At 40.4% G+C, this 23,503-nt stretch overlaps 2 protein-coding genes across 2 annotated transcripts; both read left to right on the plus strand.

Moving 5' to 3' along the window:
* The first annotated feature begins 929 nt into the window (after positions 1-929).
* On the plus strand, positions 930-6,077 carry SURF6 (surfeit 6). The gene is made up of 5 exons (XM_053472482.1): positions 930-1,003; positions 1,772-1,872; positions 2,080-2,211; positions 4,783-4,868; positions 5,305-6,077. Exons 2-5 carry the CDS (start codon positions 1,779-1,781, stop codon positions 5,968-5,970), a joined length of 978 nt encoding a protein of 325 aa, XP_053328457.1. The 5' UTR covers positions 930-1,003; positions 1,772-1,778; the 3' UTR covers positions 5,971-6,077.
* Positions 6,078-7,375: 1,298 nt separating this feature from the next.
* Positions 7,376-16,912, plus strand: LOC128503244 (histo-blood group ABO system transferase-like). Its single transcript, XM_053473283.1, has 5 exons — positions 7,376-7,443; positions 13,789-13,848; positions 14,699-14,734; positions 15,520-15,654; positions 16,054-16,912. The coding sequence occupies exons 1-5, from the start codon at positions 7,376-7,378 to the stop codon at positions 16,748-16,750; spliced, it is 996 nt and encodes a 331-aa protein (XP_053329258.1). The 3' UTR covers positions 16,751-16,912.
* The last annotated feature ends 6,591 nt before the right edge of the window (positions 16,913-23,503 follow it).

Genomic DNA, 23,503 nt, shown 5'->3' on the forward strand with positions numbered 1-23,503 from the left:
TAAACAGTCACTCTAGGGCAGGGGTAGGCAATCTTCGGCTCTCCAGATGTTGTGAACTACATTTCCCTTGACGCTTTGCCAGCATTCTGACTGTAAAAGCATTATGGGAGATGTAGTCCACAACATCAGGAGAGCCGAAGATTGCCTACCCCTGCTCTAGGGGTATGTGGTTGGGGTAGCTGGAGCACTACCTTTGGTCAGGCCTAATAGTAGGGGCTCCCGGTTAGTAACCCTAAGGACCTGGGTTCCTATAATTATATAGATAGAAGAGGGGTACTCTTTGTTTTTTTGGGGGGGTTAGAGGCGTGGCTGAGGCTTTGGCGGGACTTTTTATGTGACTGGGGTAGAGATATATATATATATATATATATATTATAGCTGAGTGGGGCATTTAGAAGAACAGGGTTTGTTTGTTTTTTCACCCATAAAACTCATCTCCTGCTGTTTCTATACACATTATGGGGGCTTTTAGGGCTGTAGATCCCTGCGATACCCTCATACCCAACAAACATTCTGACCTCCTACAAAAGGGGGGTCAGGGCAAGAAAAAGGGGCACTTATGAGATATGCGTTTCTATCTCTGCAGTGTGCTTTTGGCATATAAAGGCCCCATATTCACACTTGTGCTGCCCCTGTTGTGGACATTGTTTAACCCCTAAAATAAATATGACGATACTAAAAGCCGCAGTACAGGTTCTCCTCAAAAATACTACAGTTTCTTTTTTTATACTGCATTAAAGTGCTGTTTCCTAGGTAACAGCTAGAACATCCCTAGAACCCTGCGTTCCGTCCTCCACAATCCCAGCATTCCCGGCGCGCATGACGCTCTCTCCAGCCATAGAACTCTAGCCCCAGCAGACCCTCGTAATCGATAGCATTGGGAGAGATTGAGCTGGGTTGGTGGAGACGATGACATCGCTCTGTGGGTTATGAGATCGGCGTTCCTTTGCTTTGGTCTGGAGCCCCACGTGTTTTCGGGAGCTTGCATGCTGCAGGAAGTCTGGTAATATCTTTCTGCGAGCAACGCAATGCATGATTTTCTTAAATATACGATAAATGTATGAACATGAGCGAGATGTGCGATGTATATTTAAATCATTTAGTATATATGTACCAATTGGTGATATATTCATGCAGAAAATAGGAGAGGAATAGTGAGCATGTGAAAATCGCTTCATTTATTCCCCTGGGGGCAACATAACCTAATAAAGTGGGCTTATTTAATGAGCTTAAACATTTATACCCCATTATAAGTCAAAAGGGTCAAGTACCTCTTCACACACGTGTTTATCATGCTTAGTGGACTACAACTCCCATCATCCTGTGTACAAGAACACCAGGATGGCTACATATTAGAGTGCAGTCTGAATATCATCTGCTTTTTATTGTATTAAATGGAATGTTTTATTAATAAAGCTTGATGTGCGTTTATGTCACTAAGTAATTTATGCGATCGTACGAAGGGGTGATCTGAAAAGACGGAGCCTTTAGTGGAAAGTGATACTTTTTGGGTATAATAGACCTTTATGGTCCCGAAAGCTTACGCAATGCTGCATCTTTTTACATGTTGGCCCGATTAAAACGTATCAACTTCCGCTAAAGACCCCCATCATCTCTTGGACCTATAAGGCTGTGCCAATTTTCTTTACCTGGTCCGATAAGGAAATCTCCATCCTTTATCAAGCCTTTGAATGACAGAGCCAGGAGCAACCCCTCCCCCACAACACTTATTCTAAAATATGTCTTTTTTTATTTAATTCTGCATTTTTAGATAAATCATGGCTTCCTTGCTGAGTAAGGATTCTTACATCCAAAACCTGGGTAGAAAGGTTTGCATGCAACAGAATACAGAGCCACGGAAAAGAAAGCTAGGTGAGTCCAATCATTTTCTGTTGTAGATCCTCTGTGTCCTAGAGGAGTTATAGATCTACTTTGTCAGCCTAAAACACACAAAAATATATATTTTTTGGCTGCTATTTGGTACCTCCTGTGGTGCTGGAGGTGTTGGGGTGTCCCCTGAACCCGGTAAGCTGGTTACCTGGAGTCTTCTTGTAATTTCTGAATTATTTTGCTTCGCAGCTCCGAAAGATGGCGCCGATGAGCAAACCCATCCCAAGAAAAAGAAGAAACCCCGAAAATCCTCCAGGAGGTTTGCCCACGAGAGGGACACACGGAGCGTCCCTCAGATCGCTTCTCTGATCACTTCTCAAGGTAATATTCTAGGGAAGTGTTTGTAAATGTAAAATAATGAACCCGGGGCATAAAAATCGCGAGGCAGCATGTAGCGTTGGGGTTGGCGGCAACAGAAGAGAGGGACTTGTTACTCAAAACGCCACAGGCGGTTGGGTTGTATAGCGAAGGGCGTTAGTGGCGTGAAGTGGGAGGGGGTTCTGCCACTTAACAGAACTCTGGTCTGACCCAATACCTGGAGACCCCATATCCAGAAGGATATTGACATTTTGGATAAAATAGTGAATGATTTGCAGGATAAAAATGACCAGGAAAGAATAAGGGGATCACAATATGTCCGGCTTGGGGGAGAGATTTCTGGCAGTATTTTGTTATCAGTAGGGATATCTTTAAACTCGAATCATCGGTGACCCCTGTCAGACGCACTAATATAAATCACATGGGTCGGTTTAAATTAATGGCTTCAGTGTAATGTAAGGTTCCCAGGTGTAAAATAGTCCTATATTTTAAAACTACATGTCCTCAAGAAATGAGACAGAAAAAACAAAACAAAATACAAACTACATGTAATTTGACTAAATGATCTTTTTGTTTCTCTTTAGTGCCCTTTTAACGGCTCGTTCCTTGCAGTTCACTATTCAGCCACTAGGGGAGGATCATGTGATAGGCAAAAGGCTCATACCTTGCAGTTCACTATTCAACCACAAGGGGATCATGCGATAAGCAAAAGGCTCCCAAGGACCGATTAAGGTTTAAGTCTTTACAGCAGGGGAAAACAGGCCACTAGATGGGGGCCGAATGCTGGCAGATACTAGTCAGTTTTATGTTTCCCGTGACCTCGGACACATATGTTATCTGCGGGGTGTATAGAATATTTAGCATGACTTTCGCTGTGCGTGCTGCATACGCAGGAGGAAGCAGACAGTCCATCTCGGTGTCACAGTAAGGTTGTTCTTTGAGTGCTGAGCAACGTTACCGTATTTGCTCGATTATAAAACAAGGTTTTTTTCAGAGCAAATGCTCTGAAAAATACCCGTCGTCTTACATTCGAGGCAGTCTTATAATCAGAACTCAAATCGAGGTCTGACTATAAGACTAAGATCCAGATCCCCCGCAGCGCTGCAGGGGACCCGTATCCTCCTCTCCGGCAGCCGGTGAACGCCAGGGGGTTTAAGGCACGTCAGGGGCAGAGTGGCATATTAGGGAGGCAGAGTGGCATATAGGAGGGTATAAGGCATATCTGGAGGGCAGAGTGGCAAGCCGTGTGGCAGATGTGCATAACTCAATTGTAGTTTTTATTAAATAAAACTTTTTTCTTATAGGTTAGTCTTAGATTCAGTCTTTCTCTTTTTTTCTAAATTAATATTCAAATTTTGGGGAGGTCGTCTTATAATCGAGCAAATACGGTATATCTTAAAGGGACAGTCCAGGCACCGCATACACTTTAATGCGTATGATAGCTGTATGGTCCCTTTACATTTTCATGCTGTTACATTTGTAAACAGAGGGGGCGAATCTGCAGAATCCCTCAATATTGCCCCTTTTCCCCACTCCCCAGCTATTTAGCCAATCAGCCCCAGCGCTGGCTCGGGGGAACGCCGCGGGCCGGGGACGTCTGCCTTTTATACAGATTGATAACCAAAAAGCCCAAACCTAACCCAACCCGTCTTTAATCCGTTTATATTACCACCCCCGATGTCCAATGCGTTCTATTTCTGAGCGACTTTTATGGCGAGAAATAATCCTTTTGTTAAAAACAAGATTTTTTTTGTTTTTAAACAAGAATTACTGTCAGGCGTGTGTTAGTAGCTATGCCATAAAATCTGTGCAATTATCATATAATTACGAGATGATGTTGATGGGGCGTGTGACTAATTACCCAGCAAACAACTCCCTAACAGACAGGATCGTACACATTTTTTATCACCCGAAAATATAATAACACCTCTGCTGTAAAGACTCGAACCTTAATCGGTCGTTGGTCTCGACGTTTTATATATATTTTTTAAAGAGGTTTATTTTTTATCAAAGAAAGCACAGTTACATGGGTTTATTTAGTGTATAGAAATATAAAAATGCGGGTTTAAATAATAATGCCGAGACGTGAAAAGTAAGTCTACAACTTACAAAGAAAAATGTAACATAAAAAATAAAACGGCAAGTATTATGGAAAAACGTAAAACATTTATATAAATATAAATAACGCGCTCTTTGATCTTTATGACATCGCCTTTCACTATATATTTATAGTTCGGCATTCCACAAGTGAGATAGCAACCAAGTATATATATATTTTTTTTTATTATTATTATTTTTTTATTATTATTTTTATATGTGTTAAATATATACATTTGAATTTTTATCACAAGAAAATTATAGCACATAAATCTAAAAATAGCTAATATACTGATTTTATTTAAAAAAAAAAATAAAAAAAAAATGTAATTCACAATTTGAATATTATTATGGAAAAATCCAGAATGTCAAGCTCCCGTTTAAAGCCTTAGGCGCGGGACAAATTTGTATCTTAGTAGGCCTTCAGCATTGTTGTGTTCAAAGAGACATGTCTTACTGGAATGTTTTGTTTTTCAGCTCAAACGACCGCTCAGGGCTCATTCTCCGCCGTGGACATCTTGCGAAAACGCTTACAAGAAAAAATCCGAGAGTCACGTGGACAGGTGAAGCCCCCTTGTGTGAATTTGTTTCCCCCATAAGGAGCTAAAATGAACGTTTTAAATGCAGCTAAAGTTGGAGGACATGATAGTTCTTCTTGAGATTACGCATTAAAGTAGTGTAGACATTGGCCGGACTCCCGTTGTGTCCTCCTTCTACAAGTCTTTTAACTTTGTTTTAATGAAAGCTACCTATGGATTGAGATTTATGTTTTCCGTGTAATCAACATAAGTGTCTTCCTCCCAAACCCTCCGTTAGACCGTGCCAGAACATCTCCCTTTTTTTCATTAAATGTCTAAATGTAACTACTGGCAGAGAAAGACGGACACCGTGTCAACCATTTAAGATGTGGAGTACCTTGTGTTCTATGCTCCTGGCTTGTTGTTTGAAAAGTTTCAATGTTAACGAGTGATATATATTTGTTTCCTTATCGAAACACAGGCTTCCAGAAAAGGTCTTTCCGCGGAAGAGTCTGAAAAGAGGCTTCAGCGGAGAAAGCAAGAAAGGGAGAGGAAGAAGAGGAAGAGGAAAGAGATGAAGATGAAAGCGTCTCAAAGCGTAGACCAAGAGGAAGAAGCTGAAGTGAAGCCAACTCCACAAGCCAAAGATAAAGATCCAGCACCGTTGGTGTTCAACAAGGTGGAGGTCCACGATGAGCCTCTCAACAAGGTGATGCGGAAAAAAGAGAAGAAAGAGCAGGTGAAAGGAAACATAACCCCCTTGACCGGAAAGAACTACAAACAACTACTCAGTCGTCTAGAGATGAGAAACAATAAACTGGAGGAGCTAAGAGAAAAGGATGAACGTAAAGCTCAGGAGATGGAGTCCAAGATCAAATGGACCAACGTCTTGTACAAGGCCGAAGGGGTGAAGATCAAGGATGATGAAGGGATGTTGAAGAAGGCCTTGAAGCGCAAGGAGAAACAGCGAGAGCAAAGGAAGAAACGCTGGGACGGTCGTATCGAGCACACGGCTGAGCGCATGCAGAAGAGGCAGGACAAGAGGCAACGCAACATTCAGAAGAAGAAGACGTCCAAACTGAATAAAAAGAAAAATAGAGCTAGGAAGAAAGGGCGTATTTTGCCGGAGGACTTGAACAAAGCTTAGTGTACTTTTTTTGTAAACAATGAAAGTTAATGAATGTTCTGTTTTATGTAAAAAAAAAGAAAAAAAGTACAATATGGACAATAAATTACTTGAGGTTTTTGTTGGTATCCACACAGTGAACAGACTACGTAAATCCCATCACACTCCGCATTGGAGGAAAAAAGGCTTAAACACAACAATAATTATAGTACTTTCTGGTCCTCACAGAATGCGGGATGGGTCATGGAGGGGATCTGGTCCTCACAGAATACAGAGTGGGATATGAAGGTGATCCAGTCCTCATAGAATGCAGGTTAAGGCATGGAGGGGATCCGGTCCTCACAGAATGCAGGTTAAGGCTTGGAGGGGATCCGGTCCTCATAGAATGCAGGTTAAGGCATGGAGAGGATCCGGTCCTCACAGAATGCAGAGTGGGTCATGGAGGGGATCCGGTCCTCACAGAATGCTGGTTAAGGCATGGAAGGGATCCGGTCCTCGCAGAATACAGAGTGGGATATGTAGGTGATCCAGTCCTCATAGAATGCAGGTTAAGGCATGGAGGGGATCCGGTCCTCATAGAAAGCAGGTTAAGGCATGGAGGGGATCCGGTCCTCGCAGAATACAGAGTGGGTCATGGAGGGGATCCAGTCCTCATAGAATGCAGGTTAAGGCATGGAGGGGATCCGGTCCTCATAGAATGCAGGTTAAGGCATGGAGGGGATCCGGTCCTCATAGAATGCAGGTTAAGGCATGGAGGGGATCCGGTCCTCGCAGAATACAGAGTGGGTCATGGAGGGGATCCAGTCCTCATAGAATGCAGGTTAAGGCATGGAGGGGATCCGGTCCTCACAGAATGCTGGTTAAGGCATGGAGGGGATCCGGTCCTCACAGAATGCAGAGTGGGTCATGGAGGGGATCCGGTCCTCACAGAATGCTGGTTAAGGCATGGAGGGGATCCGGTCCTCACAGAATGCTAGGTAGAGAAGCAGAGGCTCAGCACTCGAGTGGTAAGGTGAGTTTATTTCACACAGGCAACATTTCGACACAAGTCTTTCGCAAGGCTGTGTATGTCGAAACGATGCCTGTGTGAAATAGACTCACCTAACCACTCGAGTGCTGAGTCTCTGATTCTTTATTTTGGATTTATTGAAGGACTTGGTGGTATCCTGGCTCGTGCGCCATCTTACTACTGTATTCCAACCTTCGTTTCTGAGAATGCAAGGTAGGACATGGAGGGGATCCGGTCCTCAAATAATGCATGGTAGGACATGGAGGGGATCCGGTCCTCGCAGAATGCAGAGTGGGTCATGGAGGGGATCCGGTCCTCGCAGAATGCAGGGCTGGGACATGGAGGGGAGCCGGTCCTCACAGAATGCAAGGTAGGAACATGGAGGTGATCTTGTCCTCACGGAATGGAGAGTAAGGCATGGAGGGGACCCGGTCCTCACAGAATGCAGAGTACGGTATGGAGGGGACCCTGTCACAGAATGCAAGGTAGGGCATGGAGGGACCCGGTCCTCACAGAATGCTGGTAAAAATCATACACGGTTCGGCTCTTACAGACTGGTCATACCTGTTTTTTATGAAATATTATTCCCAGTATACAAGGTAACCACGGGAACGAATGAATACGGCTTTCTCTCGCAACTGCAAGCCCCGCACCGTCCCAGGGAGGGGAAATCTCATTGTTCTAAATGGATTAGGGCTTTTTTATTCTTTTTTTTTTTTTTTTTTTTAAATAGCTCGAGGAACGAGCAATGGCGTTAAACAAACATTGGTGGATTACAGCTATTTCAACGATTAATTTCTTTCTTCTTCGCTGCACGAAAGATTAAAACACTTTACCCGCAGAATGTGTCAAATTCTCAAAAATAAAGAATTTGTGAGCGAGGCGACCCACAGAATGATCCCGCCTGCAACCTGTCAAGCCTGATTTTCCACAAATTACCCAAAGTCAGAACGTTTGCTGGGTATGAGGGGATCGCAGGGTTCTACAGCCCTAAAAGCCCCGATAATGTGTATAGAAACAGCAGGAAACGGCTTTATAAATTAAACGGGGCAAAAAAAAGCACATTATTCTAAATGCCCCACTTGGTTATGTAAATTCTGGCTAAGATTAATGAGTATCTGTGAGAGGGGGAAGCCTGGTTTTAAGGTATGGAAGGTTGGGAATGTTTTTTTCCTCACATTCATGTTCTTGTTTCTATTATTTTTGTGTATGTATGTGTTGAAATATATACATCTTTTTTTTTTTGTTTTTCCACTGAAAAATGGCACAGTGGGGTCGGGTCCCCAAAAACTCGTCTGTGAGGGGGTTGGCTGGGCCTTTTGGCCGCCATCCCTCCCTGAAGGCTTCCATGGTTTCCTCCTTTAGGGTGCAGAGGGGAAAGAAGATCCGGCGCTCCTTGAGGCTTCGGCCTGGGAGGGAAGAGGCTCCTTAGGGGTGTGTAGACGGTTGGGGGATCCGGTTTCCACTGTGGCCCCAATCTTCACATGATGAGGAGAAGCACGAGATACCTTAGGATTCTAGGAATAAATAAATAGGGCACAAAGTCACATAAAAGTGGAAGCCCCACCCCCAGCCATGCCTCTAACCACCCCCCCTAAAAAAAGTGTCCCCCTCAGGCTTTTGGAATGTTGGACGCCCCGGCCACTTGCATGATCCACCCATTATAAGCGAGTTACCCCGATTTCTGCACATCACTCCATTTAGTTTCCGCATATTATCCCCCCCACAAGGTAAGACGAAGGGGCATAAGAAATCCTGCCGGCAGATCGGCCCCCGCTGGCCCCCGTCTAGTCGCCCGTTTCTCCTGCTGTAAAGACTCAAACCTTAATCAGTCGTTTGTCTCGTCGTACATTCAGAAGCCGTATGCCTTCCCCATGCATGTTTAATACCCTCTCTGTATCACCCTCTGCCACTTCTGCTGAGAGACGGTTCCACTTATCTTCCACCCTCTCATTGAAGAACAAAACAAAACTCCCTCTGTGTGGTAAATTTTCACAAACATGTCATCTGTCGACATGGTATTGCTTTTATCATCTGGCTGCTATTATAGATATTTCACTTTGGGAATTTTATTACTTTGGCAGATTTTCACCGAAATTGCCAAACTTCAACATTTCAGGGGGTCAAAAAATTTAAAACACGGCCAAATATCTGTACCCCTGAATCGACAAAGCTGTGCCCTCTTAAGGTAATTTCTAAAAACATGCAAAAAAAATGACATGTTTTTTGTAAACCTTTAATTTCTTTTTTTCCCTCTTTTTTCTTTTTTTTTTCTAATTTTGTTTTTTGTTTTCTTGCAGCGCTTACTCGAATTCAAACATTTGCTGTCGACAAAAGCAGGTGTCTCGGTTGTGTCTTCTGGGAAAAGGGAGGTTCAGCCTTTTAGTGTTTAGGTTTTATATACACCTGCGGACAGACCCAGGTGTAATCTATATCCATCGGGGGAGGGAGGAGGGGGAAACCCAACCTAGTCACATGACTCATATACTCAGAGCCCGTGTACCTGTACACTCCTACCTGTGCTCAGATCGCATTGGAACGCTGTAACAATGCATAGCGACAAACGTAAGTACCCCTGTCTTCTCGTACATAATCGCACGGGAGGGTGTGAAAAAAATCTAAAGGGATAAAAAAAAAATATAACAAAAAAATATTCATACTCCAAACAATCTCTAAATGCATATCCAGGAGGGTAGAATAATAACAATTACCCCTTGTGATGTAGCGGCTCCTTTGATTCAGTGCTTCCTGGAGCAATATATAGGAGACTTCTATAGGTGCAGATGTTATTTATATTATATTATTTAATATAAATCTGAAATTCACCGGCAAATTCTAAATTTTCTGCACCTATTATAAAATCTGAAGTTGAATCTGATACTATGTATATGTGTGTTTGCTGCTCCTTTTTATATAAAAATTACTAAATGCTTTGCTATGTTTATTATATGCTATTCAATATGTTTAATCATATATATATTATTCAGCAAAAATTATATGTAATAAATCAAAATTTAATTGTCATAAGGCCATTGAAAAAAAAAATAGATTGTGTTATAGCACTGATAATGCTTCTTAATGTTTTCCTGGGCATTCTCTATGGAGGCAGATGCTACGAACTATAAAATATTTTTTATTATTATTTTTTTTCTATATAATGAATGCACAAATCTTACTTTTTTATATTTTTTCATATATTTTTTAAAACGATATATATATTTAAACATTTTTATTATACTGCTTAAACATCTACTTTTCCTGCAGGAAATATTTTTTACAAAATAAAAAAAAATTCCTTGAATGCACATTTATTTATTTTTTTATATTTTAATTTTTTTTAAGCGTTTATACAGAGCGTAAAAAGCTTTTTATATGCCCCGCTGTCTGTTGTAAGAAATTGTTGCCTGTCAATAAGAGATTACTGTTTGCATGACCAAGCGTCGGAAGGAAACCATATATGCCTCCTGGCCTTTTGCCCTCGGAAAGCGATTGTTCTATACGCCTGTCTTACCCATAAAGCTGTTTTTTTTTTTAGCAGAAAGACAAGGTTTTTACAAAGAACGGTTTGCAAAACACTACTGCCTTTTTGTTGGCTTTGACCTCAGAGGTCCTTTACGTTCACAGGTTTTTCCTGCTGTAAGATAAGCTGTACGAGGTCCTTTATAGATAATTACCCAGCACACCTTTGGCAGTCCTTCATTAGCCTAACTGTTTGCCTGGGGGGACATTTTTTCTTTTCTTTGTACCGTAATACTGGCCTGAACGCCGCTGATGCACCAGGAGATACTTTTTGTTTTGTAGTTCTCTGATCAAGGTTCTTCTTGCTTTTATATGTTCCGGATTTGCCAGTTTTTGCCTTAATTGGCAGTGCGCTGGTTCGCCCATATTTGCATATTGCGGTCTGATTTACTAAATCAGATGCTTGCCCTCCTCCTCCATAGTCGGGCTTGAAGCAGCCAATCAGCATTGAGAAAGCATTACCATTTAAATCAGTAGAAGAACTTTCCATACATGTACGCAGCGGAGCAGAACAGGATTATTCAAAAAAAACCTTGATTTTTCTGCTTTTTGCCCAAAAAAAAAAAAAAAAAACCCACTTTCAGTGGCTACACTTTGAATTTTCCCTTCTTGATGTCGTGGCAACCCTGTTTAATGCTGAAACATTGTATCCACCATCCTGGGGCATATAACATCACTGGCTAAATATATATTAGAGACGACATTCTCTCGCCTCTACAAGTCACCTTCATAATAATTGCTAAACTTGTCTTTCAGGTTGGTTAAAACATCAACACCAAGAAGCAGTTTAAAAAAAAACCATCAATCAAATCCATTTTTATTAAAAGTTAACAAAGTAACATTTTTTGTAAAGGCACAACCTGAACAAATAAGAAGGGGCAGGACGGAGGGTGCCCCCACCCCATAGCTGCCGGTAGAGAGTATAATGCTATAGTTAGAAATATATTTATTTAAGTGGCGTGGAAACCGTCTCAGCCCCTATCCGTCCTGCCGTCATGCAAAACATTCTTTCCATGGCAAAGCCCGATATTGAATGAACGCAAACAAATATCGCGTTCAGATGGTAATCAAATTTTAAACATTTATTCTTCCTGTATTTACACACCCTGGGACGTCGAGCTTTAATCGATGTAGGTTGGAATCGTCCTACGATAGACGCAGAAAAACCAGGACTTGAAAATCCTGCTACGCCACCTTGAGTATTAAAAAAATATCGGTAATTTAGTCAAAATGTTACTTTTTTTTGCACCAAAAAAAAAAAAAATTCCAAGAAAATCCACATAACGGCTAAATTATGTTTTCCCTTCTTTTCTCTCTTGATAAGTTGCTGATTGGTTCATACAGCCTTGGTAAGGATGGGTGAGGAGAAGGGAGAGAACTTCTTGATAAGACATTGATTAGATACCGTAATCAATTTTATTTTATATTTTTTTTATATTTATTTTATTATTTTTTTTTTTTTTACAAAGATCTCAATTTCCTGTGGGTAAAATAGTCTAAAATATAAAAAAAAAAAAAAAAAATAACAAAAAAAATGTAAATTAAATAAAAAAAAAAAAAGAAGAGAATAAAAATCTGAAACACAAAAGAAAAGCGTTAATTCTGTGGACAAAGAGCATGATTGTCCTTTGTTTTAAGTTAATGGCCATGATATTTGATGCTCTTTGATCAGACCACCTAACTCAACTTGTTCTTGAAATAAAAACAAAAGGTGTCCCTATGTGTTTCATGTGTTCCTCATGTCTCGTAACGGCAGCAAAAGTCCCTGGCCACGTCTGGGGCATTATTATATACAATTACATCATGTGCTATCAGCATTAGGGTGTGGACACCCGGCGCATTTCAATCCATGCCTTGGAGGCACGAAGACTGACCGGCGGAACAATATGCAGGCAGGTTTCTAGAAGCCTGTGAACCTGATATTTTGTTACTTTCCAGAAGAAGAATTGATGTATCCAATGTCTTTTTTTTGCCTGCGGATGATTCTTGACACATTAACCTCTTTTTAAGATCTTTTTTTTGTTGATATTTTTTTTTTTTTTTTTTTTCCATGGTCAAAAAAGAATAAAATATGAAATGTGAACTAAGTCTTTTTTCTGTGTAATTAAAGTAGACGTAGGCACACTTGAAAGGTATGGGGCAAAATCGTTGTTGAAAAGCCCTCGTTCTGCCTCCTAACGAAAGCAGCTCGTCTTTTGAGGTCTGGGGTTGATAACTTACTTGGTAAGAATGACATTTCTTGAAAAGACTGCGATTTTCTCCCTTTTTTTTTTTAGAGAAATTAGCGTATTCCTACTTTTCTTGTTAAATTGTAGCAGCTAAACCCTACGCAAGCTTGAAGGACACCGGCCGGTCCCACCGAATCTGGTTTGGTTGTTGAGTTGCCTGCTGGTTAATACCTCGTTTTAAGCAGACGGCGAGGAGGAAGTACAAATATTTTCTGAAACAAATCATTGTATGTGTTTTTCAGAATTATTCTACATAATCTGATAAAATATTATATACACTTTTTTTGCGTTGTAGGGCAGAAGGTCTCTCGGAAAAAAGCGGGCGTATTTTCATTCTTTGTGATACTTCTTTTAATTTCGTTCACCTGGTGAGTCCTTAAAACCGGTCATATTCTTCTTCCAACTGCGCAGCTCTAAATTATATACGTGTAACATTATTATTCCTGGGAAATTCCCGGGGTGGCCCAACCCTACGATTCTTCAGAACATTTACCACCAACCTCCCAAGAGCAGGAACCAAATTCCGATACACAATGATCTCCTATCAGCCTCCAGCCCTCTCCCCATAGTAAGGGTAGCTTACATCGTCACTGTATGATGTCATCGTCTCTACGAGAACCATAAAACCTCTTCAATAATGAAAGTCATCAAGTTAAACAGTAGACTGATAGAGCCACTGTTACGTACTTTGCTCCCAATTACTTTGCAGGTGAAGGACAGATATTACTGTAGTCAAACATGAGTTGGCAGGCGTTTCTGGAGGAGAAATAGTTAGAAAAAGAGACTATAAAATAAAACTAGAGGGTCGGAGGTTTAGATGGAATGTAAGGAGGTTTTACTTTATGGAGAGGGTGCTAGATGAGTGGAACAGCCTCCCAGCAGAGGTGGTAGAGGGTAATACAGTGAGGGTATTAAACATACATGGGAATAGACATCCGGCTCCTGAATCTAAGACGAGACCAACGACTGATTAAGGTTTGAGTCTTTACAGCAGGAGAAACGGGCGACTAGACGGGGGCCGATCTGCCAGCAGGTTCTATGAAAATATTTCACACCTGGTTCTCCAACACAATCTCGTTTCAGGTACGGCCTGAGGAGAATCGACTCGAATCCCAAGGGGGCGATTCCCTGTATCGAGGTGGTGTAAGTAGCTTTAGCGTTGGCTTCCTCTCATTCCTTCGCCTTAACCTTTATTAATAATAATATAACTATTAACATTAGCGAACAAATAATAACACAAATGCAGAACCAACCCGTTGAGTTTAGTCATTTTTTCTCCAAATAATTCTTGCTCGCTTGACCAAATTGCGAATTATTAGTGAATCACAATCCACCCCCCCCTCGAGAATTATGCACCCAAAATACATATTACACACAAAAATTGATTGTAAGCTCTTTGGACCATTTGTTTCCAAACTGTGATACACTACTTGTTATGTCATACTTACCCATTGTACAGCGCTGCGGTATACGATGGTGCTATGTTTTTAAAAAAAACACAAACACAATCATTAAATAATAATATATAGGTATATTATATTGTTATATTATAAATACTATCATATATTATTATATTATTTTATAACAAGCACAATAACAATGACATAATCAGCTAAATAGTATATATATTTTTTATTTTTGTTTTATTCAATTTATATATTTTTTTGTGCTATTCAACAGTTAAAATATTGGGATAAAATAAGAAAAAAAAAAAACAGGACAATGTACGTATTTTGATTTTGGCTTAAAATTGAACTTTTAATTTAGATTAAAAAAAAAACAAAAAAACTTTTATAGAAATGTCATAGCTGTAGAGAAATAACCGTATTTATCTTTCCAAATACCGATAAAGAAAAATGACAATTTTTATTCCCAGATTTTTATTCTTCCAGAAAATGTGGAATTTTTTCAGAAATTGTCGCATTAACCCCTCCCCCGAACCATATCAGTGAATTATATGTAATTATTCTAACCATCTATTTTTGGTTTTCAGTAGGGAGTATCCGACCCCTGAAGCCACCCAGCTATGGTGAGTTTTAATTGGTTGTCAGTGCGCGTTGTGCTAGAGCATAAGCTATGGTTCTGGACAATTATGCATCTAGAACCTAAAGTTCTATCCTTGATGCCGACCCAGTTCTAGGTACATTGTTTTTTTTTGTGTACTTTGGGTTGGTTCTCCATCCCATATCGAGTCCAGATCCTCCTGGCTTCATGTTGACTATATGGCACAGCCTTCCATCGGAGGAACAGCCTCCCAGCAGAAGTGGTAGAGGCTCATACAGTGAGGGTATTAAACGCGCATGGGATAGACATACGGCTCCTGAATCTAAGACGAGACCAACAACTAAGGGATTAAGGGTGGACGCAGGTAGCAGACATTAATTACCCTCGTTAGTATGTTACACAAAGAAATATTAAAGAGAACACAGAAACTCAAGGAGCTCTTCTAGATTCTATGGCAATAACCTATCGCTGTCTGCTTTGGCGTCACATGACAATAAAGTGTTCCCTACAAAGATTCCAACATTTGGCCTGACAAAGCAATGGATTCTGGGAAAGAATAAATGAATAAGTATCATAAATAAACACGATGGAGAGTTTTGGGTCTATGCTGGCCGTCGGGCAGACCAGCGAAATGGTTTCTGTCCGACGGGGTCGCTCGCGTGGCCGCCACTGGCCTAAAAGTGCCATGGCTGGTTTTAGCACTCCAGTAAAGCATACTGGGGAAACATAACGGGGGGGGGCATATGTAACTGGGAACGCTGGCGTCTTCCCCGTTCCTAAGCTAACTGAAGATGTGTTCTATTTTCTTAGGAGAAGCGATGTGCAAGTGATGACCCCGTGGCTTGCACTGATTATTTGGAACGGAACCTATGACATTGATATACTGAATGATCAGTTCAGACGGAGAGGCGTCCGAGTTGGGCTTACGGTCTTTGCAATTAAAAAGTAAGTTACAATATGGCGGCCTATCCAGTGATAGGTTCATAGCTAATACAACATGTTTAAATTCCTCTATTGTACTAATGTCTTCCACTTCTGCCGGGAGGCTGTTCTACTTTACAGTGACAAAAACCTGGTTTTATCTCGTTTTGTTCCAATAAACCCTCTTTATCTGCCGGAGGCCGCCATCGCTGTCATTCATGTGATATACTGAGTGAATTTACCGGCTCAAACACCACACTGAGCTGATGCTTTATGGCAATGCTAATGAAGTTCGTTCCTCTATAGACTTCAATGAGTAAGAAAGTCTGTTGTGTGATTAAGACCGAGTCATTCCATTCTTTCTCATACTAGAAATAAAACAAGTTGGTTCCCGTTTTAATTTAAACATTTTATTTCCCTTAGATACACAAGTTTTGTCAAAACTTTCATCGAAACAGCCGAAGAGTTCTTCATGCTGGGACACAATGTCACCTATTACATATTCACAGATCGAGTTGAGGACATTGACCAAGCCAATATTGCACTCAAGGACGGCCGAAAATTAATTATTCTTAAAGTTCAAAGCTACCAAAGATGGCAGGAGGTCTCCATGAGGCGGATGGAGATGATTCGTGACTTTTCCCGTCAACGATTCATCAATGAGGTGGACTACTTGGTTTGCGTGGACGTTGACATGAAGTTCACCGATGACGTTGGAGTTGAGATCTTGAGCGATTTATTTGGAACGTTGCACCCTGGTCTTTATGGATCTCCTCGTAATAAGTTTACCTACGAAAGAGATCCTAAATCTGAAGCCTATATTCCATTGGACGAGGGGGACTTCTATTACGCGGGGGGGTATTTTGGAGGTAAAGTAGAAGAGGTTTATAAATTGTCCAATTTCTGTCACAACGCAATGATGACAGACAAACAGAACAACATCGAAGCTATTTGGCACGACGAGAGCTATTTAAACAAGTATTTGCTCCAGTACAAGCCAACCAAGATCCTTTCTCCCGAGTATCTATGGGACAATAGTTTTGGCGTTCCAGAGTTCCTGAAAAGAAGAAGATTTGTTGCTGTTCCAAAAAACCACGATGAGATCCGGAACAGAAGATGAATCCGGAATCCCAAGACAACATTTCAATCCCACTCAATGTGTTTATTATCTTATTTATAGAACTTTTCTGGATTGACAGACTGCGACGTTCCATGAGAACAAAAAAAATGTACTGTAGCAAAACTTCAGACCTCATAGTTACATTATATATATCTTTTTTGTTATTAAATGGGCTTATTAAAGTTAAAAGGCCTACAATGTTAGTAACTGTTTTATCATTTTGGCCAGCAATTCCATATATATATTTATATGTTGTAGACCAAGGAGTGTTTCCATGGGTGGATTCCCTAGATGCCTTCAACAATACCTGGACATCTGTTGTGTGTGGCCAACGGTGGGATATCTCATGGTCATGAAGGTTCTTGTTCAAGGTTCTTGTAATGTTTGTTGTTAAAGAGTTTCGTCTTGGTCATCTTGTACTGTTTATACACAATTTGCTAGATGTTGAAAGTCAAAAGCTAAGGCGGTGTCGGAGTAGTACTGACACGTATAAAATGCTGATAAAAAAAATCTTAATTTATTAAACCTGAAAGAAGATGCGTTTGTCTATTTTTACTAAAGCATAATCTATCTATATTAATGCCTGAAAATGAGTGGTTTAGTAATGTTTTTTTATTGAGATGCCTGTCAGGGCCGGACTGGCAATGGCGAGGCGGCCCCGGAACTTTAATGCCTGGAGCGGCAGATCGGGGGAGTGTGTGGTGCTCTCGGCCAGTGGCCCATCAAGCATTTGCCCGATGTGTTAGATGGCCAGTCCGGACCCCGTTCCAGTGCTTAAGCCGGGACTCCCAAAAATTGTGCCCAGTTGGTGGCCCTTGAGGACTGGAATAGTAAAGCTTTAAAGTGGGATTATTTTTCAAACTGAAAACATGTTACATCTATCATAAAGTTACGTTTTTTAGTTTAGGTTTTCAGTTTTGTTCCAAATTTCACATTGTTCCAACAGCGCACAACGAAACAATTACAATGTATCGCTGGATAAAATTCAGCGTAAAATATTAACATCTATGTTTCTCTTGAATTAAAAAAAAAACATATTTTATAGGTCAATAGGAGCCTTTGGTTCATAGTGAATAATATCAGGGGGCTATGTTTATTTTAAAAGGAAGGCCATTAAGGGGGGGGGGGGTAACAGATGCGCTTTAAAAGCCCCATATATTTCTTATGAACAAAAAGGCTGGCCTTGGGGCAGGTAGCTATTGCCCCCATGAGCCGGTCCAAAATTCTTCAAAGAGAGGCCAACTTGGAGCATGCCACCCAGGGAGGCAGGAGCACAGTGGGTAAAAGAATGGCAAGGTAAGGGTGTGATGGGTATAGGTATAAGGGGGTATGATGGAGAAGTTTATGGTGTGTTAGAACGAGTGGGTGTGTGTGAGTGTATAGTGTATAAATCGCACATTAGTCTTGACACTATTATTTGTTATTACTTTAAACATTGTGGAAGACTAAGAAAAGGTCTTAAATGATATAACCTTTTACTGTGCGGACGTGAGAAGCGCTGTAGAGATTGTTGGCGCTACATGGATAAAAAAATAATAAAACAGATAAAAGAGAAGTTCAATTCTAGGTTAAAGATTTTTGCTAATAATTTCAATTCCACACATGGCCACTAGGCGGAGACTAGAGTAAGATTCAAATAAAGGCTGACTTTTTTGGACCATTTTATCGAGAAAAATAATAAAAATTCGGTGTGTATTTCAATAAAAATGTGCATAGACCGGAAAAAATATATGTATGCTCGAAGGAGAAAATCGAGCTAAAGAATGAAATGCAAAGTAGGAGGAAAAATAAAGGGAACGTGCTGTTAATTAATAAAGACTTTACAACGCGTGTTGGATGTACTAAGGTTTATTGGTTCCGTTTAGATGAATTATACTAGGCTAACTTAACTTGATGCCCTGTTGACCACTGGAAAAGTATTACCAGCGTCAGCATTTTTCCTGGGGGAGGGGTAAACTATCCCCCACCTTTCTCCTCTCCTACCTCAAGACCCCCTTACCTCCTCTCCATTGCCTGCCTTTGTTGGTTCAGGAGAAGGGGGTTTTCTGGTGGGAGGAACAAGCGTATGATCACAGTAGTAATAGCTACAGAACAGCATGTACCTGCGCAACACGGGAACTGTAGTTTAGAATAGCTGGGGTGGGAAAGATTAGCCACAACGACCCCAAGTCTAGATTGTAAGCTCACAAGAGCAGGGCCTTTTCTCCTTTTTCTCATACGTTTGTCAGTGTGTGATTTCAAGTTCTCGTAACAGCGCTACGGAATCCAAGAACATTTACATGCAAGCACTCACAATTATTATTTTTCTGCATGTTTCTATGGTTTTAAACAAAAGCCCCATTTGTTCTATTTGTGTAATTCCTGTGGGCTCATCAAACGTGAATCTTAATTAAACATTTGTCAAAGATAGCTCTGGGAATTAAGATACCAAAACCCCCCCCGGGGCTGAAGGGGTTAAACAGTCTCTATTCCATCGACCAGTTTTTCTACAATTTCTACAATTTGTCAAACACTACAGATAACTAAACAAAGCTGTTTTTGTCAATGACCACCATATAAGTCTTGTTTAAACAAGATAACTTTGGAGGACTTTAACCCGTACATTCTTCTTAATGAAAGCAGGAGGGCTGGACAGGTCATAATAGTTTGAATTAGAAATATAGAATCTGCCGGCAGATCGGCCCCCATTCGGCCCCCGTCTAGTCTGCCAGTTTTTCCTGCTGTAAAGACCCAAACCTTAATAAGTCGTTGGTCTCGTCAGAAAAGCAGGACTGGAATTGAAGAATAAAGGAGAACTGTAGCGAGGACAGAGGAACTGTAGAGAAGCAGGGCACATGACTTGGAAGCCCACAGGTAGGGCACACGGCTTGGAAGAACTCAGGCAGGGCACACGGCTTGGAAGCCCTCAGGCAGGGCACACAGCTTGGAAGAACTCAGGCAGGGCACACGGCTTGGAAGCCCTCAGGCAGGGCACACGGCTTGGAAGCCCTCAGGCAGGGCACACGGCTTGGAAGCCCTCAGGCAGGGCACACGGCTTGGAAGCCCTCAGGCAGGGCACACAGCTTGGAAGAACTCAGGCAGGGCACACGGCTTGGAAGCCCTCAGGCAGGGCACACGGCTTGGAAGCCCTCAGGCAGGGCACACGGCTTGGAAGCCCTCAGGCAGGGCACACGGCTTGGAAGCCCTCAGGCAGGGCACACGGCTTGGAAGCCTTCAGACAGGGCACACGGCTTGGAAACGGCTGGGCAGGTAGGCAAGCCTGGGACACTCCGGGGTCTGGTACACAAATCTGGGTCGTGAACGTAGCCAAGGTCATACACAGGAGATCAGAATGAAGTACTCAGAGCTTTAGCTGCAAGCAGACTAACAGGAACCCAAGCCATACAATGCAAATGCCCAGACTGAAGGGCAGAGCAGGTATATAAGGGCAGGGCTAAACCCAGGTAATGGGGCTCCGCTGTCCGAGTCATTAGAAAGGGAAGGGTGGCCACTAGTGGCTGCAGATAGACATCACAATAAATAATTAACACATAGTCCAGGGTGGTAGGGCGGAACCCTGACAAGTACTTACAAATAAGCCTCTCTTGTTTAAGATGCTGTCCAGGACACTCAAAAAAACTGCAATCCACTGGGCATCATGTGTGACTTAAAATGTCCCCCCAAACTGGGGCAATAATTGGTCTGGGGGGGGTGCAGCCAAGTGGTCCAGGCGACATGCTGTCCAAAACAGATTTATAGAAAAGGCTTCAGATAGTAGCCCGAAAGAGGGCAGCCCAGGGGGCAATTGACCCCCCCCTTTGACAGCCTCCCCTCTCACCTGTCCCATTGCTTCCTATACATCAATTTATAACAAGATGAAATCTATGTAAAAAAAGATTAAAAAAAGATTATAATATGAAGAAGAAAGGATGCAGTGTAAGGAATTGCTCAATCAATGCAGCATTACACAATGCCTGAGGCTTTCTACTAGGTGACTGCCCTCCCAACGGAGAAGAGTAGTTTGACGTGTATGGTAATTCCCAACGCCTGCGAGCTACTGGAAGGCAGGTGCTGCTGGTCCGGCAGACTGGAAAACTAGCCAAGCGACCTTCCTTTAAAAAACAATCATTTGTTTCTCATCAGCTTCTTCTTTCCCTCTGGAATATCCTGGTCCTACAGACATGGGGAACCGTAAGTACCTTTTTACCACTTCCATACCTTAAATAAAGCAAGGTGAGAAGGTACGGGGGTAAAAAAAAATACATAAAAAAATCATCTGGCTAATGGGGAAAAATATATAGAAAAAATATAAAAAAAAAAAAAAACATAAAAAATTAAGATTTTTTTTCCTTTTCTTACAGAAGAAATATTGTAGGCAGCCTGTACTAAAAAAGGAACATATAAAATATGTAATACAGGATATAATTTATAATATACGTATAAGAAACATTTTTTCTCACTTTTTGAAATACCGCTATGTATATAATGGAGTATTTTTTAAAGGGCATTTTCTTGCGGGGGTTTTGCCAGTTGCTCTGAAGCCGATATAGAAAGAACCGGTGAAGAGGGAAATATTTTTTTCAACATATGGGTTTGCTGCGTGACCTTCTCTTCCCCAAGTAAAACAAGTTACATGCGGGTGAAAAAATGTACATTCTGGGTGTCTGATGGTAACATAGTAACGTAGTTCATAAGGTTGAAAAAAGACAAAAGTCCATCAAGTTCAACCTATATACATATTGTGTCCCTACTGTGTCGATCCAGAGGAAGGCAAAAAAACCCTTATGAAGCAGATGCCAATTGCCCCATACCAGGGGGAAAATTCCTTCCCGACTCCAAATATGGGAATAAATCCCTGGATCAACGTTCTATCCCTAATATCCATAACTTGTAATGTTATTGCTTTCAAGAAACACCTCCAGGCTCCTTTTAAACTCTTTTATTGAGTTTACCATTACCACTTCCTCTGGCAGAGAGTTCCATAGTCTCACCGCTCTTACTGTAAAGAACCCCCGTCTGTGCTGGTGTAGAAACCTTCTTTCCTCCAGCCGTAGAGGATGTCCCCTTGTTATAGATCCAGTCCTGGGTATAAATAGGTCCTGGGAAGAGGTAGATATTTGGGGGAGGAGATCTGGTCCACACCTAGTCTAGTTTGGGGGGTCTCAGCTTTGGGTCAAACTTGCCATGGTAATTCTTCGTACTTCACTGTGGAACGAGGACAAGTGGCAGTGATGGTCCATGCCAGAACACTTGGTTAATGGTCAGTCAATCTAGAAGTTCAGTTTGATACATTAAAGCGATTGTAATATATAAATTATCTATTATCTATTATTATTATCTATCAATACATCTGTCTCTATCTATCTATCTATCTATCTATCTATCTATCTATCTATCTATCTATCTATCTATCTATCTATCTATCTATCTATCTCTCTCTCTATATATATTCTATTATATCTCCCCCCCCTCTATATATATATATATGTATGTATGTATTTCTATTTTATTCTATTATTTTCTATTTTCTCTCTATATATATATATATATTCTATGTCTATATACCAGCTGAGCCTTGCACGTGTGTTTGGTCCATGTATATATATATCATATTTTTTGGTCCATGTATATATATATATCATATTTTTTTATCAATTTTAAACAGGTGTGTGACATATTCAAGATAATGAGGAAATACATCCAATATTTGCATTAAACTTGTCGTAAATGTGTACTTAGCAGTGTGCCCAAAGTCTTTTTACAGGGTGGGGACCGATGACTAATTTGTATTTAGTCTTTTCATGCTGGTTCGAGAAAAAAAGGCAGTTGTACAGGAAAAAAAATACTTTTTTTGTTGTTGTAACAAAGAATGCAGAAAAATGCAGAATGATGTTACTATACAAATAATGGTGATCATTCATCGCACGGTACCAATGTCGGTTGTGTGGGTGCATTAACCCCCCCCCCCGTGAGACTGGGGCAGTTTGTGAAGCTCTGCTCTAGTTATAAAGAGCCGCTTAATCTTTAACCAGGGAAAAGAGAGAGAGCGAGAGATAGATAATATAACACAATATAATAGAATATATATATAGAGAGAGATAAATAGAATAAAATAGAATATATATATATATATAATATAAGATATCTAGTGAGATAAACAGAATAAAAAAGAATATATATAATATATATATATAGAGAGAGAGAGAAATAGAATAAAATAGAAAATATATAATATATATATATATATATAGAGAGAGAGAGATAAATAGAATACAATAGAATATATATAATAGAATATATTCAGAGAGATAAACAGAATAAATTATAATATATATAATATAATATATATATATATATATATAGAGAGAGAGAGAGAGATAAATAGAATACAATAGAATATACATATAATATAAGATATATAGTGAGATAAGCAGAATAAAAAAGAATATATCTAATATAATATATATATATATATATATAGAGAGAGAGAGAGAGATAAATAGAATAAAATAGAATATATATAATAGAATATATTCAGAGAGATAAACAGAATAAATTATAATATATATAATATAATATATATATATATATAGAGAGAGAGAGAGAGAGAGAGAGAGAGAGAGATAAATAGAATAAAATAGAATATATATAATAGAATATTAGTTTCAAATAAATATATATGTGTAAAGAAAGCGAGAGAGCAAGAGATAGATAATATAATTCTAGTGGAATTATGTCTTAAATAAAATGTGATATATATATAATGTTTTCAGC

This window comes from Spea bombifrons, chromosome 8, assembly GCF_027358695.1.
Source record: "Spea bombifrons isolate aSpeBom1 chromosome 8, aSpeBom1.2.pri, whole genome shotgun sequence".
In the NCBI taxonomy this organism is placed as follows: Eukaryota; Metazoa; Chordata; class Amphibia; order Anura; family Pelobatidae; genus Spea; species Spea bombifrons.

What these genes read in the sequence shown, in the direction of transcription:
- LOC128503244 (XM_053473283.1), top strand. Translation starts at nt 7,376, where the DNA reads ATGGAGGGGACCCGGTCCTCACAGAATGCAGAGTACGGTATGGAGGGG. An exon ending in ACCCTGTCACAGAATGCAAG is followed by an intron (nt 7,444 to 13,788) that starts GTAGGGCATGGA and finishes ATCTCGTTTCAG; the next exon opens with GTACGGCCTGAGGAGAATCG. An exon ending in ACGGTCTTTGCAATTAAAAA is followed by an intron (nt 15,655 to 16,053) that starts GTAAGTTACAAT and finishes TATTTCCCTTAG; the next exon opens with ATACACAAGTTTTGTCAAAA.
- SURF6 (XM_053472482.1), top strand. Translation starts at nt 1,779, where the DNA reads ATGGCTTCCTTGCTGAGTAAGGATTCTTACATCCAAAACCTGGGTAGA. An exon ending in GCCACGGAAAAGAAAGCTAG is followed by an intron (nt 1,873 to 2,079) that starts GTGAGTCCAATC and finishes TTTGCTTCGCAG; the next exon opens with CTCCGAAAGATGGCGCCGAT. An exon ending in TTCTCTGATCACTTCTCAAG is followed by an intron (nt 2,212 to 4,782) that starts GTAATATTCTAG and finishes TTTGTTTTTCAG; the next exon opens with CTCAAACGACCGCTCAGGGC.